We start from the raw sequence: 16,511 nt of genomic DNA on the forward strand, positions 1-16,511 counted from the left end.
GTTCTCAGTATAATAAGCCAAGAGAAAGAAAGGATATGTTAGTCGGGAAGGAAAAAATATACTGCATTATTTGCAGATGACACTGTTAAAAATCTTTGAAAACCAAAAAGTATCTACAGGTGGCCTGCAATTAATGAGTTTAGCAGGTTTGTGGAATACAAAATTAGTATGTAAAATACCAGTTTTACTAGAGACAGGAGGTGAAAATTTAACAACTCTGCCATTTATAATAGCATCTAAAAGCACAAAATACCTAGTAGCATGAAGAAATGTTACTCTTAGTATACAGAGAAGTATAAAATACTACTAAACAAAATTAAAGATCTAGATACTTGGAGAGGTAAACAATGTTTACTGAGTGAAAAATTAGTATTGTAGATCCTGGTTTTGGCCAAATTGATCTGTAGATTCAGCATAATTATAATCAGATCCTATCAGGTTCCCCTGTCTCACCAACTCCAGCCCTAGAAATTAAGATTCATATGACAATGCAGAGGTAAAGAATAGCTAAGGGAATTTTGAAAAACAGCCAAAGGTAAAAGGAAAATACTATCATATAGCAATAGTTAATGTACAAGGGTGAGAGTAATTAAGACAGTACAGTTTAATTCAAGGACAGGGAAACATATCAGGTTAGAGAGTCCAGAAACAAACCTATATGTATGTGCACAGGGGTGATGTCACGGTGATACTGCCAAGTGGGGGGAGGTGGGGAATGAATGGTATTTTTCAGTAAATGTTGCTAGGTCAATTGGAGCTGTATATGGAGAGAAAAAGAAATTTGGTCCCTCACCATACATAAAACCAACTGCATGTGATTCATGTGAGTTATTGATACAAATGAAATTTCAAGAATATAACATAAAAGAGTATCTTCAAGACTGGACAAGCAAAAATTTCCTTAAATTGGACACAGGCCTAGCCAAAAAAAAATAAGTAATTTTGAACTATTTTAAAATTAAGTCAAAAACACCAGTAAAGAGGTGAAAAGTCAAGATATAACTAGTAGAAAATAGCTGTAATTTAAATTCAATGCATTTATCCAGTATATATGAAGACTGCAAGCCTTTCAGTAAGAAAAGATGGATAGACAAGTAGAGCAAAGTGCCGAGGAACTTTACACAAGCAGAATGCCACTGAAAATATTAAAACATACTCAACCTCATTAGTCTTCAAAATAATGCAAAGTCAAGCCACAATAAGATAACACTACATAGAATTCCACTTTTAGGAATTTACCCTAAGAATGCAGCAGCCCAGTTTGAAAAAGACAGATGCACCCCTATGTTTATCACAGCACTATTTACAATAGCCAAGAAATGGAAGCAACCTACATGTCCATTAGTAGATGAATGGATAAAGAAGAGGTGGTACATATACACAATGGAATATTACTCAGCCTTAAGAAGAAAACAACTCCTACCATTTGCAACAACATGGATGGAGCTAGAGGGTATTATGCTCAGTGAAATAAGCCAGGTGAAGGAAGACAAGTACCAAATGATTTCACTCATATGTGAAGTATAAGGACAAAGAAAAACTGAAGGAACAAAACAGCGGCAGACTCACAGAACCCAAGAATGGACTAACGGTTACCAAAGGGAAAGGGACTGGGGAGGATGGGAGGGAAGGGAGGGATAAGGGTAGGGAAGAAGAAAGGGGGTATTACGATTAGCATGTATAATGGGGGGGAAATGGGGAGGGCTGTGCAACACAGAGAAGACAAGTAGTGATTCTACAACATCTTACTATGCTGATGGACAGTGACTGTAATGGGGTTTGTGGGGGGGACTTGGTGAAGGGGGAGCCTAGTAAACATAATGTTCTTCATGTAATTGTAGATTAATAATAAAATAAAAAATAATAAAAATTTTAAAAGATAACACTACATAACCTATCAGAATGGTTTAGATGAAAAAAGTTGACATTATGAAATGTTGGCAAGAATATGGGACACTAAAATGCTCACAGATGGATAAATTACTATTACTACTTTGAAAACTGTATTTGCTGATACCCTGTAACCCAGCAGTTTGAATCCTGGGCTTATACCCAATAGAAATGCATATGATTATGTATCAAAAAGGACATGTGCACATCAGCTTTATAGTATAAAAAGTACCATAGTTTTACAGAAACTAACCCAAAGGTCCCTTCATTCCAAAGCAGTGGAATAAATAGAATATATCATCCTGTAGAATTCTATGTATAGTAATGCAAATCATCAAATACATATAATATGAATGAATCTGAAAAATATTGTTAAGTGAAAGAAGTCGGACATAATACATACTATACAGTTCCATGTATATAAAGTTCAGAGCAGTCAAAACTTAACTTGTGGGATTAGAAATTAGGGTACTAGTTATCTTGGGGAAAGGATGAATGGTTAGTGTCTGGGAAGAAACGGTAGGACTTCTGAGATTCTAATCTGTTGATCTGGATGGTAGTTATGTGAGTGGTTTACTTTGTGAAATTTTATCTTGTATACTTTTGATTTGGCAGTTTTCTCTTGTTATTCAATAAATCTTTTTTTTTTTTCAAGGATGCCAACACATGCTGTTTGATCTAGCACCCTCATTTTGGGATTCTGTCCTAAAGAAAGAGAAGCACCTGTCCCTAAAGAAATGTGTAGAAAGATTCATGAGTTAACTATGTTAGATGATGAGGATTTTATTGCAGCACTGTAGTAGCAAAATTGTTATCAAGAAAGTGGTTCACCAAATCATGGAATATCGTTCTGTGGAGTGTTACACATTTTAAAGAAATTTTACCATAAATGCACAGACCTTTTTATATGAGCCTGGAGAATAGAGTGGAAAGGCATACTATTCCCTGAGGTGGAAGTGAACCAGTGACCTGAGCAGGGACAGTCATTGAACTTTTCTTGGTACATCTTTGTATAACTAACCATTTCTTAGATGCTGCTCTTACCATTGGCCCTTGTGGCAGCTCGGTTTTGACAGTGGACCCCTTCTTCCCTTCAGCTTCTGTTATGACATTCAGCTAACCTCAATCACTAATGGGGCCATAAATGATTATGGTTTAGGGCAGAAGTAATGGAAAGAGTTTTTAAAGAGAACCTGGGCATTTCTAGGTAATATCTGACTCACAGAGTTGGCGGTATCTGGCAATATCACTGGTACTGTCAAATAGGATTATATCACAACTCAAAGGCACATGAGAAATATCTGTTCCTAACATTAGAGATGTGGCTTTTTCTTTTTTATTTATTTTATTTTTTATTGAAGTATCATTGATAAATAATCTTATATTGGTTTCAAATGTACAATACATGGTTCGCCAGTTACCTGTATTTCTAGATCCTCACCCCATTTTGTGCAGTTACGATCTGTCGACATAGAAGGACGCTACAGAATTATTGACTGTACTTTCCCTGGCTTGTTCTTTCTTTCAAGCGGGAACAAGAAAGTCAAATGGCTCGTCTTAAAAAGCAGCAAGAAGAATTGGAACAGATGAGACTACGTTACCTGGCAGCTGAGGAAAAAGATACAGTAAAAACCGAGAGACAAGAATTATTGGATATAAGAAATGAATTGAACAGGTATAATTGCTAAAAAATGATGTTTCTTTTCATGCAGAACCAAAAGTTCTAACAGGACAACCTTTTAACTGGTCATTGGTCCCGGGAAAGTACAACATCAGGTCTTTGAAGAATAAAAGTAGGTCATGTATCAAATGTAGCCGACATTTATCGGAAATCTATGCCAAAGACCATATTATACTCATGTTTTGCCACAAATATAGTTATATCAATTCTATTTAGCTTTTTTGCTTAAAATCATAGCACTAGTACTTTAAATTTTGTGTATGATTTATGAGACTTTCAGGGTTATTACTACTATTAAAGGTAATTGATTATACTAGGTTTTTAATTACATAGAATATAAACATTTCCAAATTTAGTTATATTATTAATAATAGAATAGCTCTTATTTATTGGGCCCTTCCTTACTGTGTGCCAGGAGCTATTTTAAATGCCTCCTATGCTTATCTCATCTTTTTTTTATCTTCAGAGCAACTCTTTGAGGAAGGTATTATCCCCATTTAGAGATGCAGAGACTGAGGATTTAAGAGATTTAAGTACCCTTTCCAAGGTCACACAGCTGGTAAATCCTAGAGCCAGAGTTCAAATCCATTTGCAGAGATTATTTTTAAATACTGTGGGATACTGGGCTTCTCTGTAGTGTCATGCATGTTTATCTTAGTTACAATTTTAACATATTTCATATTAGAAAAGTAATCCCTAGTAAGCAGTGTAAGAACAAATTCTAGTCATTTTGGAGGGGAAGTTGGGAGAAGGCTTTATCTTAGTTTATCAAGACATGAGTGTTTTTGTTTCGGCAAAGCATGCTGTCCTAGCTCAGGCTGTCGTGACCAAATACTCTAGATGAGTGGCTTAAACAACTAAAATTTGTTGTCTCAACAGTTCTGAAAGCCAGAAGTTCAAGATCAGGATGCAGACTTGGTTAGTTTCTAGTGAGGACTCTATTCCTGCCTTGTAGACAGCTGCCTTCCCACTGTGTCCTCCTATGTTTGGGAAAGGAGAGAGCAAGCTCTCTGGTTTCTCTCTTAAGGACACTAATTCCATTGCGAGGTCCTCACCCTCATGACCACATCTAAACCTAATCATCTCCAAATACCCCCACAATAGGGGTTAGGGTGTCAACATACTAATTGGGGAACACAGTTCAGTCCATAGCACTGACATTTGACAGTTATCCCACTGTGACACACTATATGGGCTGGGAAAAGTCAGTCACTATATTAGATGTGTTCACAGCTGAATTAAACAACTAGAATTAAACCTTTAGAATATTAATGTAAAAATATCAGTTAGAAAAGATTGAGGTCTACAGTGCCATGCTACAGGGCTCAGTTTGTGCTATTTTTCTCTTTGTATTCAGTAAATATTTATTTGGTGTCTACCATGTTGTAGACTCGGAAAATGTTACAAATTAATTATGTTTCTTGCCTTCCAAATTTTTGCCGTCACATACAACACTTTTCTGGTTTCATTGTAGCAAATTATATATTAAGCTTCTGCTGGTTGCTAAGCAGTGTTTCAGTGGTTTAAATGAAGATAGTCATTTGCCTGTCAGATTTGTGTATCATATGAAATTGGATCTTATCATTAACATCTTAATAAATGAGAACCTAGAGAGAACTTAAGCCAACAAGATCAACTGGACTAGAAACAAAATCAGATAAATTCTGTATAAATTGTAACAAAATTCTCTTAAGTGAGGGACAAGACATAATAAAACAGTTCCTGGAAGGATGTACAGGAGGATTCATGCGGCCCCTAGGAGCAGTGTGTCTCGGCTGCCAAAGAGCCAGCGCAGTGTCGGGGCACCTGCAGGAGCAGTGTTCAGTTCTCAGCGCTGGTGAGGGGACTTCTGTGGCGTGCTTACCGACAGGCAGCACCCTACAAGTAAATCAGCCACCTGGAGAGTTTCCAGTGGAATGTGACCAGAAAGTGGGTCAGAGAATGAGGGATTTTGAACTTGAAACTTTTGGCAAAGTTTTGGATAGCTGCCTTCAGCTATCTGGAGGACTACCGTAGTGAAAAGAAGTAGCATCCTCTTGAGCAGAATCATAGGCACTTATTGGAAAGTATAAGGACACATACTAAGTCCAGTAAAGAAGAAACTTTCTAACAGGGCAGGTGACAGAATAGTAGGTTCCTAGTGACAGGCATAGTGTTTGTCAGGGAAGTAAAATTTTTTTAATAACTTCATGGGCTGCTTCAGCTGCAGGGTTCTAAAATCCCATTGTGATCATGACTGATGATTAGCATTTTAGTAAAGATTTGGTAGGGATAAACTTTCAATTGTATAACAATTCCATTTGTCCTGCATGCATAAACAGACAAACAAGGAAATGGTTGAACTATCTGGTACATAGTTTGACATTTGTCATTCATTTGCCTGGAAAACCTCTTCCCCGCAGAAACCTCTAAGAATTAGTCAGAGAAACAACTATTCAGAAATCCCCTCCCTATCCACATGCATTGCTCCGGATGTACCAGGATCTCATTAACTACTGATTTCTCCCCTCATCCCAAAGCGCATCGTTCTACTGGGTTTTTTTGTTAAGAAAGATGGAGATACTTGGTGTTCTAGGACTGTATACTTGTTTTCTCTTCTTTTGTGGGGAATCTTAGGTGCCAGTTCAGGTTTCACAGAGTCATCTGAACAAATGAAACCATCTACTACTGTCGGCCCTCCACCCTTTGTGGGGCCCAGTCCTCCATGTCAGAGCAGGACTCTCTCCACAGGCTCTTCCACCCTCTCCCCAGCAACGTCAGTCCAGAAGGGGATTTGGTTCTCATTGGTTTACTTACTCTGAAGACCATCCAGGAGGAGGGGCTCAGACTCAACTCCTACTTATTTATAATGACGAAATTTAGGAGCAGTTGCATATGAACATTTTTGTAACCAGTTACATAGAGGAGTATAAAATTATATCTTAACTTATACATTCTAAACTAAAAGACACTCTGTGTCCATACTTGCCACTACTGTCACTTAGTAAGTGTTTTAAGTGTACTGTCCACTCTCAAGGCAGTATGATAAAGCTCACTCCACCGGAAGGAGGCAAGTCCCAGCTGCCACCTGTTCTCCTTTCTTCACCTGGATGAGGCCCTCACAAGCATGAGGTACCCGTACAAATAAGAATAACTAGTGATAAAAGCTCTCTAATAGGGGGTTTTCTTCTTGATTCGCTGCAGTATCCCCCAGACCTAGCACTGCTTGATACAAATAAATGTTTGTTGAATGAATTTAGAAGAAAATTTTATGTTCAAAACATCAGTAACAACAAACGTATACCAACAACCTAAAGATCACCAATAGAGGTTGACTAAATAATGGTATATCCTAGTTATGGAATGTTATGAAGCCATTTAGATGAACAATTAATGATGTAGGAAAACATTCATTATATTAATACATGAAAATGCATAGAGCGTTGCATCTAAAATTTTTTAGAAAAATATGTATTTAAAATATATGCTTTTTTAATTGGAAAAAGTACAAGAAATTATTGTGATTGGTTATCTCTGGATAAGATTATGATTTTTTTTACACAATTGCAAATTTTCTAGTTTTTAATGTATTTTATCATTAGAAAAATGTATGTTTTTAAAACTGCTTTTTTTTTAACAAGTGTACTCACTATGGGTAGCCAGGTACAATACTTGTTTTTATTTTCTCCTGAAAGTATTACTAAAAACATATTTTACTGTAAGTATTACTAAAAACATATCTTACTGTTAAATGATTTTGTTTTAAAATGGTGTTGTTAAGCAAAACATGAAAAACCAAAACAGTATTTGCTGCCTGCCATAGAGTGGCATTTGTTCTTGACTTCGCAGGTTAAGGCAACAAGAACAAAACCGGTACCGAGATTCCAGAGAGATTGCAAGTGGAAAAATGGATGAGCCACATGGCAACATGTTGGAAGAAGGTCTGGACGATTACTTGACCCGCCTAATAGAAGAAAGGGATACTTTGATGAGGACGGGTGTGTACAATCACGAGGACCGAATAATAAGTGAACTCGACCGACAGATCAGAGAGGTTTTGGCAAAAAATAACGCCAGTAATTAATAACACTTGGAAAATCTTTACAGAGACTCCAGGTCTAAATTTTAGTTTCATTGTAAAACCCTCAAAAGAAGGGAAAATGGATGTTTTAAGATGCAGTTTTCAACTTTTTATAAGCAAAATTTTGTATGTTGTTGTATAGTATTTATTTGATTTTATTTACTTTATACTACCTCTCCCACTCTGGTTTTATTTGCAATTGCATTTTTCATACTCATTTTTAATGACTTCAGCGTTTTTCATAATTTATAATTTCATGGCTAACTTTTAAAACAGCTTTGCATAAATTTGTTCTCAGAGAAATGACAGCAGTAATTTCCAGTTACATAATTTTTCATGTTGAGCCAAAAGAATGTATTTTGCACGTTAAAGATGCTATGTACTGATCATTTAGAAATTAGTATCATAATGTTGAGACCGACTGTAAATGTAACCAGTTTTATTTCACTTTAGGTGACCTGTCTTTTTAACTTGTAACAAGTGACAAGCTTGAAAACAGCAGAATCAATGCAGGGAAGCCATATGACATTGATAACAAATTAGTCATTTATTGAAATAAAGTTAATACAAATTCACCTTGTTTCAACCACTACTGAATTTCAAATTTTTCAGGGTACTCTCAACTTTTAAGAATATAAAGTGATAGCTTAATAAGATCTTCTCTGTCGGTCTCCTGCTCAAGACTTCATTAGTTTCTTTTGTTGAGAGTAGAGTTTTCTTTTCTTTTCCTCAATAATAGTGATACTAGTCATTAACTCAAACCCCCTATAGTATAGGGGAAACAGACACAAAGGACTTTAGCTGAGAAAGTAGAGTAAAAAACTACTACTTTTAACTTCCCCTAATTTAAATCAGTCTTTTTCAAAAGCACCTGAGATTAAGTCATGGGCTCCTGCCGTGCCATGTCTGCATAAGCTTAAAGAATTCTTTACGTCGTCGTCGTTTTCTGAGCCAGTATTGGCCCTCAAAGCCACACTTTCCACCTCCTTTTATAGGGTACTGAAAAGGTTTATTAGCAAATTCACAGATTGTCTTAAAATATATGTAGTTTAAAGTTTCTGATTTCCAAATATAATAAATTTAAGTATACTTTCGGAAGTGTATACGATGTACTGGCAACTTCCATAAAAGCAGAATAGGCTATTTGGTAACAATAAATTAATTTTCTGTTGTTTTCAAGAAAGTTTATGCCTTGTTTGGCAAATTAAAGTCCCTATACACATTTTGTTTCTTCTGATTAACAAAGTATTAATCTCCTAAAAACAACTGGGCAGTAAATAACAGAGGAAAATTACTGAGTGAGAGAATAATGAATATGTGAATCAGGAATTTGAAATACTAATTATGTTAGATATTTTCTGTCATTGATTTTTGTGCCACATGAATGGAACAGCAGTATTGTTTTTGTTTCGGAAGGTCTGGGGATTTTAGCTGTTCCTGGCCTTCCATTGTGCACTGCGTGTGACTGTTTTCAAACACTAGAGGGGGCCTTAGATTTAAAGAAACAAAAAGGACTTCTCTAAAATGGATGTGTGGTTTATTTTGCCTTCTGTAAAGCGATCTTTTGGCTGTGTCATTTAACAAATAAAGATCACAGTTGCACGCGGCTTGAGTTCCTGAGCAGTCTTGTTACTTTTGTTTCTGAGCAGAGTAAGCCTGTACTACCTGTGTGCAGGCACTTTGAATTTTGGGGTTTTAAGTGCTTTGTTGCAGTTAACTTCTGTATGTCTTAAAATTGGGACAGTCTGAAATTTTAACACTTGTTTGTAGTCCTTCAGCAAATGCCATTTCATTTATAGGGCACTTCACGTGATTGCTATCCTAAATTACCACCAGGCCTGGGCATTGAATGTGCGTGGGCGGGCCATAGCATGTCTACCAGGCATATGTGGTGCCGTGTGTGTATAAACTGGAGGAGTTGCTTTTCAGGTATATCCCAGTGACTTCCATCTAGATCAGGGTCCATGTTGCTTTGAGCAGACGCGGGAATTTGAATATGATTTAAGGGCGTATCAGGGCACTACGCAAACAACTGAAGAGTAGAACAGTCTAGTCCGGCCAGATGACTTTCTCATCCACTTACTGTTCTGTCCAGATACTGCCCAGCCTGAAACCTGAGTTCTCAGATCTCCCCAGAAATATTGATTGTCCTCTGACACCGCAGAATGGATGAACTTGGTTCTTGCCATTTATAAGAAGGGTCCTCTGGTAACTACCTATAGACTTGTAAGATTTGGCCTTTCAATACCATGGTGCTCCACTTGGCTAAATACCTAACTTGATATTTTTTTAATTGACATAATTCATATCCCATAAAATTCACACTTTTAAAGTATACAATTCAGTGGTTTTTCCTATGTTCACACAGTTGTGCAACTGTCACTACTGTCTAATGCTGAAACATTCTCATCCTCCCCAAAAGAAACCCCATTCTCATTAGCAGTTGCTCCCCATTTTTCAGTCCCCTCAGTCCCAGGCAACCACAAATCTACTTTCTGTCTGTGGATTTGCCTAATCTGGACATTTCATAGAAATGGCATCCCAAATTTGCTATGTAACATCAGATGTATTAGTAAACCTCAAACATTTTTCTATGAGTGGTTTCTATGGTATACATTTTATCAGGTAGTGAATTAAATGGTACAGAGATGCAGAGGCCAGAATAAGGGTAAAACATTCATCAGTCAGTTAAGGATATAATTCAACTGCCCTGTTAGCCATTACTTATTAAAGCACTGACCAAAAATAATAGCGAAAGCTAAATAATGTTCTGCTCTGACATCTCTGAGGAATCCTGTGGTGCCGGCAAGGGGTTGTTATCCAAGGCATGTGTCATGCCACTGGTATCTTTTCAAAATTGCACACTTTTCCACATTTTAGAGCCTTGAGAATAATGAGAAGCAGCCTAGCTAACTACCATAGGCAGCCCGTGAGCACAGAGCTCAGGCCTATCTCTGCCCTCTGCCAGGACTAAAACAGGGCCAGCCCACATATAGGTACTCAGTATTTGCTGCATTCTGTAAAGAAAGAAACAAAGGATTGTATGTGGTCTACCAGCCAAAATAGATAGAAGAAGTTAATGCTGGCAGCTGCTGGGAACAGAGGCTGTCCTGGGCTCACCCCGCAAGCCCTTGAAGTTGGGGGGTTTTGTTGGGTTGCTTTGCCTTTTAGAAGTTTCCTTCCAGTGCACTGAGACAGAAAGCCTGGAAGTTACCAGGGCCTGGGAGCAGCAGGAATCAAGTTGCTGTCGAATGGGCACAGTTCAGTTTGGGATGACAAAATTCTGAATTATGGAGAGTGGAACTGGTTGCACAGCATTGTAAATGTGTTAATGCCATTGTTGTACACTTAAAAATGATTACATTTTTATGTTAAGAATATTTTACTACAATTAAAAAACAATGTTTGCTTCCACCCTGCTGACCTTGGGTTTTTATGCTGAAGTTTTCTGCACGAGTTGCCTAGCCAATCACTCTTAAACCTACTGTCTTCTCTTTCCTTGATTATAGGACTGAGTCAGATACTCCATTACATGTTTGTAGCACTTTTGTTAATAGCAAAACCTGAAATCAGTAAAAATAAGGATCCTTAAAACTTGGAATTGTCACATCCTCATGTTTTATAAAATGGAGGTCTTGTCACCCTTTTAAAAAAGAATAATGACAACAAAATCCAAACAAAACAAAAACATGGGTTGTTTGATTTAGCAGATAGTCCAGACCATGGACATAAACTGGAGAGATCATTTTTCACAGCAGATTACTAATTCCCTAAATTATGCTTAGTATCTTTTTGTTGGTGGTAGTTTTATTGTAGGTCAGTGGTCTTACTCATAAACTGATGTAGGAGTCTCGTGGAGTAGTTTTTAATATGGTATGACTTGAAAATGTAAATATCTCTTTGATATTTATGTTTGGCACTTTAACGTAGGTCTCAGAGGCCAGACTTGTCCGCATGCACTTGTTCTGCTCCCTGAACTAGAGCAGAATCATCACACTGCCGCTTATCCGATGCGCCCTCTGCTTCTGTAACTTGGAAGACAAAGCTGAAACGCAGCTCTTGGTATAAACGGGGAAATACAGAATGGAAGCACTTACACATTTCACTGAAAAAGAGCTAGAATGCTCACTGATTTTGTTACATAACCTTAATTTGGCATCAAATTAGAGTCCACTATTGTTAGGAATGTAACTGTAGAAATGCTATCTTCTTAAATCTCATTTTATTTGCTTCTCTGGGGGTTGTCTTCATGTTTTCATTAGAAATGTTTTTACAGATGTAGACTTCAGACATAAAGTTGCTGAAGTAGAAACTCAGAAGTTTAGATTTCAAATGGAAATCGGGTGGCAGAAATCTGCTTAGAAAGATTAATTTATAGATAAATAATTTACTGACTGAAGCATTAATGTACAAGAATCCTTAGAGGCTTTTAAATACGTAGTCGTTATATTCTTAAGGTTTCTAAGAATATTAAACCTGTCATTCATAAGAGGAGAGAAGTAAAATAGGGCCCATTTATAATTTCTTCTTGGAAACATTTCATCTACAAATTCATAGACAAATATTTTTTCTTTTCCAAATTACTTATCTAATAGTTGGACAACATGACACTTTTCTTGATTAACATGGTTAACTAGTCAAAAGCACGCAGATGCATGAATGAGTGCTGAATTTTCCTCAATATTTAGGATGAAACTTGGCTAGAGCAAAAAAAAATGTTACTACAAAATCCTACTTTATTATTGTACATTTCAGTGATTGACAACCCAGTAAGTGAGAGACTATGCTCAGTAGGTCTGCAGTTTATTATTACTCAATTCTTTAGCAAATTCTCATATTAGTGAATAGACTGAGCAGGATTGAATTGCATTAAAGAACTGTTTCATCTCTACAACTTCTTCCCATAATCTTGAAAAAGAGAAAGATTTGATTACCAAAATTTCCATCTGCTGTCCCGAGAGAAATTCAGAATTCCAAGCAAGACCATCAGCACGTGACTTGAGTCCAGTTCGGAGTATACGTCATCAAGAATGTGAGCCCTTAATATTCAGACTGTAGCTTTAGTCATCATGTTTAGATTGGAGAAGATTGTGTTCACCTGATTGTTGCCTCCAGGAAGAAAGTCTCAGCTCCTGACTTAGCTTCATTGCTGGTAGGTGAGATGAATGGGCCTGGTTCCTGGCAGTTTATTTAGGTACCTAACTGAAATGTGTAAAATTTGCACAAAGAAAATAGAGGTACCAAATAGAAAGTAGCTTTATAAACAGTCTTCAGACGTCATTAGCCCACAGACTTTTTTCACCAATAAAAATGATATTTTCCAGCCCACATGTGGCCCACCATCTCTTCTTCTGTTATCAGTCCATTCTCTTTTCTCTCTTACCTCCCTGTGCATGTAGAAGTGTTTGCCAGGAACAAATGATGCCCCAAATTGTCTTTCAAAAGATGGTTTAAAAAAAGAAAAAGAGAAAGGAAAAGCAAGAGAAAGAAAAGAAGCGGAAAGGAGTTTGCACCATAATTTCCTCTGGGTCTACCTTTTCTTTCTGAAGTCTATAAGGTTGTCAGGTGGTTTCACTGGTTCCACTATTACTCTTTGCATTTTATTGCTTGAGCCACAGAATCGTTGTCCAGATCAATCTGAACATGTCCATGAATCCAAGAGTATACGTCACAAGACAAACGGTCATCAACCTAGTATGTTCTGGCCTGAAGCCACCTTGAGATCTGCTGCCTGTGTGCAATAGTTGTTTTAATGATACCGCAGTGTGTACACAGATACAGCAATTCCCAGGGACATGCCCTGCTACCAATGAAATAATAATCTGCCCATTGCACTGAGATCAAATAAACTGAGGAATTCATCAATTTATTATTATATATATACATTTATTATTATATTTTTATAGGCAGACCTAGTTTTGTTGTGCTTCATTTCATTGCACTTTGCAGATGCTGTCTTATTTTTGTTTTTTTTTGTTTCAAATAGAAGGTTTGTGGCAACCCAGCATCAAGCAAGTCTATTAGCACCATTTTCCCAGCAGCATTTGCTCACTTCACATCTCTGTCACATTTTGGTAATTCTCAATATTTCAAATTTTTCATTGTTACTGCATTTCTTACAGTATTTTGTTGTCAGTGATTGTGACCTGATGGACGCTCAGGTGACAGCATTTTTTAGCAGTATTTTTCAATTAGGGTATATACATAGCTTTTTTAGATATAATGCAGTGGCACACATAATAGACTACAGAATAGTGTAGACATAACTTTTATATGCTCTGGGAATCCAAAAAATTCATTTGACCTGCTTTACTGTGATACTTTATTGTGGTGGTCTGGAACCAGACCTGTAATATCTGACATGTGCCTGTGTGTATATTTTGTCTATTTAAACACACACACACACACATACACTATATGGAAGTGCTTTGTTTAGTGTAAAATTCCATATAATTAAAGTATTAATACTTTTCTTCCTATTATACCTTGGAGAGATTATACCCTTTGTATTAGTGAACTTAGCTGACAGTGGGCCTCTGATCCCTTCGTGTAATCAACGACAAAGAATGGGCAAAATAAAACTTGGGCATTTTCCTTCTCATCCATTGTCTATACTCATTGTTCTGCCTTTCCTATGACAGTTTTAGTTACTGTGATGCATAGTAAAAAAAGCTTCCAGTCACATTATTAATAAAAGCTTTAATAATGTGGTTAATTGTTTCATGTCAAGAGCTTTTCTCAGATTTAGTAAGAGTACAGAACAATATAATACAAAACAGTAATACCAAACCTGTTTGAACCAGAGGAACAGTTTATGTTATAAACATCAGATTTACTGCTAATCACACTGAAACTTAAGAGGTAAATGTATGAGGAGGATGAAGAAAACAGACCCATCTGTTTATAAGCCTGTGCCCAAAAAGTTGCTACCAAAGGGGGACTGAGGGTAGGCAGACTCATTTGAAATCTAAGGTGGCCTTAAAATCCATAAGGTACAAAGCATTTTATAGGATGTGGCAATAGCCAGTTGTGAGTACAAGTGATGCTCATGATCAAGTGAGAAAAAGCCTTTGTCAAAATCCAACATACATTCCCAATAAATACTCCCAGCCAACTAGTAGGAGAGAATTTCCTCAACCAGATAAAAGACAACTACAAAGAACCTCCACCCAGCATTACTTAATGAAAAAAGTGTATGCTTTTCCTGAAGATCAAGAACAAAATAGTACCTACTTTTGCTGTCTCTATTCAATAGTATATGAAAAGATTTTGGCCAGTGAAATAAGGCAAAAAGAACAACATTGTGGAGTAGGAGATGTCTTCATCCTTCAACAGAAAACAAGTAGACTGCGATCAGGAATAAAAACAGCCCTGGGAGTTCTGAAGAGTTAAGCTAAGAACCTACAGCAACACAGTGGAGCCAAAAATGGAGAATAACTGCACAGAAAGCATTTCTGGCGAGGTTAGAATAGCTGGCATCTAGAGACAGCTAGGAATAAAAAAGGGTGGGGGCTATCAGCATGAGCCACATATCAAATGCCACTGCATTCCTTATGGCTTGCTCTGTGGAGGACCCCACCAGCCTTTGCCACTGGGGATCTCAACATGACGGCCACAGATGATCCCACAGTGTTCACTGGTATGGAACTTGGAGGCAGCTTTCACCACTGAGGTCACCCACAGCCATTGCCACCATGGACCCCAGAGGAGGCACTGCAGCCTCCCTGCCCGACCCAAATCCCACACTCACCACAGACTCCAAAGTTTTAGCTGCTCCACATGCACCCAAACTTCAGACCCTGACTAGGTACCTGCTCTGTGTGTACCTGCTCTGTGCACATCTGCATATCAGGCACTAGAGCCAATACCACTGGAGGCTATGCAGTGCCCCAGACTCAAGAGTTGCTGTCTCTGCAAATGTGCTGCTCGCCAGCCCCCAGCTCCATGGCTGCTCAGTGTCTCAGACACTAGAACAATTACAGCTTTGAGCTAGCCAGTGACCTAAATCTCAGAGCCACTGTCACTCTGTGAGCACCTGTGCTCCAGAGCCCACCTCCAGGGCTGCTTCATGGGCGACTGTATATCAGACACCAGAGCCATCTCCACCACAAGGATGCCTATGAGCCAGACCTGGATCCAAGAGGAATCCTTTTAGGCATGACATCCCCAGTGGGAAGAAAAGAGATCAGGAGGTTCCTATAGGACAGCCTTCACTACTGAAAACCTATCAGACCCTGCCACTGCTTCAGACAAACACAGCCTTAGCCACTGAGGATCCCAGCAGTCTGCTGACACTAACAACTGGTAGAGCTGCGTGGAGACTGTACCACTGGGACAGACTTCCCTGGAGGCAGAATCGCTACACCCCATGCAGTCAGTGCCCTTGCACCCACCTGCCATATGAAGGTCTTTTCCTACCAAAACCAGTCTGTAAAGTCTGGGAGAGATGACTGTTTCACCAAATATACAGACATCAACACAAGGCTACACAAAACATGAAAAAAGTCAAAGAAACATGACACCACCAAAGAATCAAGGTAATTTTCTAAGACCAACCCAAAGAAATGAAGAACTACAAGTTGACAGAGAAATCAAAATGATCGCTTTAAGGAAGCCCAGCAAGCTATAAGAGAACACAGGCAACTCAATAAAATCAGGAGAAGAGCACATGAATGAAATGAGAATCTCAACAGGCAGAAATCATAGGAAAGAACCAAACTGCAACTAAAGATTATAATGAATAAAATGGAAATGCAAGAGAACATCAACAACAGACTGGATCATAGAGAAGAAACAGTCTGTGAATTTGAAGACAGGTCTTTTGAAATTATTCAGTTGGAAGAGGAAAAGATAATGAAAAAGAGTTAAGAAAGCTGAAAA

The 16,511-nt window shown here is 37.8% G+C and overlaps 1 protein-coding gene across 4 annotated transcripts in view; it reads left to right on the forward strand.

Moving 5' to 3' along the window:
- CEP120 (centrosomal protein 120) overlaps positions 1 to 9,238 on the forward strand; it is a 66,634-nt gene extending 57,396 nt beyond the window's left edge. For all 4 annotated transcript variants that reach the window (XM_073222021.1, XM_073222022.1, XM_073222020.1 and 1 more), the window contains 2 exons: positions 3,420 to 3,565; positions 7,400 to 9,238. In XM_073222021.1, coding sequence (XP_073078122.1) covers positions 3,420 to 3,565; positions 7,400 to 7,634 — 381 coding nt within the window. In that variant the 3' untranslated portion in view covers positions 7,635 to 9,238. The remainder of the gene's footprint in view (positions 1 to 3,419; positions 3,566 to 7,399) is intronic.
- The last annotated feature ends 7,273 nt before the right edge of the window (positions 9,239 to 16,511 follow it).

The sequence above is a fragment of the Manis javanica genome, chromosome 14 (assembly GCF_040802235.1).
Source record: "Manis javanica isolate MJ-LG chromosome 14, MJ_LKY, whole genome shotgun sequence".
In the NCBI taxonomy this organism is placed as follows: Eukaryota; Metazoa; Chordata; class Mammalia; order Pholidota; family Manidae; genus Manis; species Manis javanica.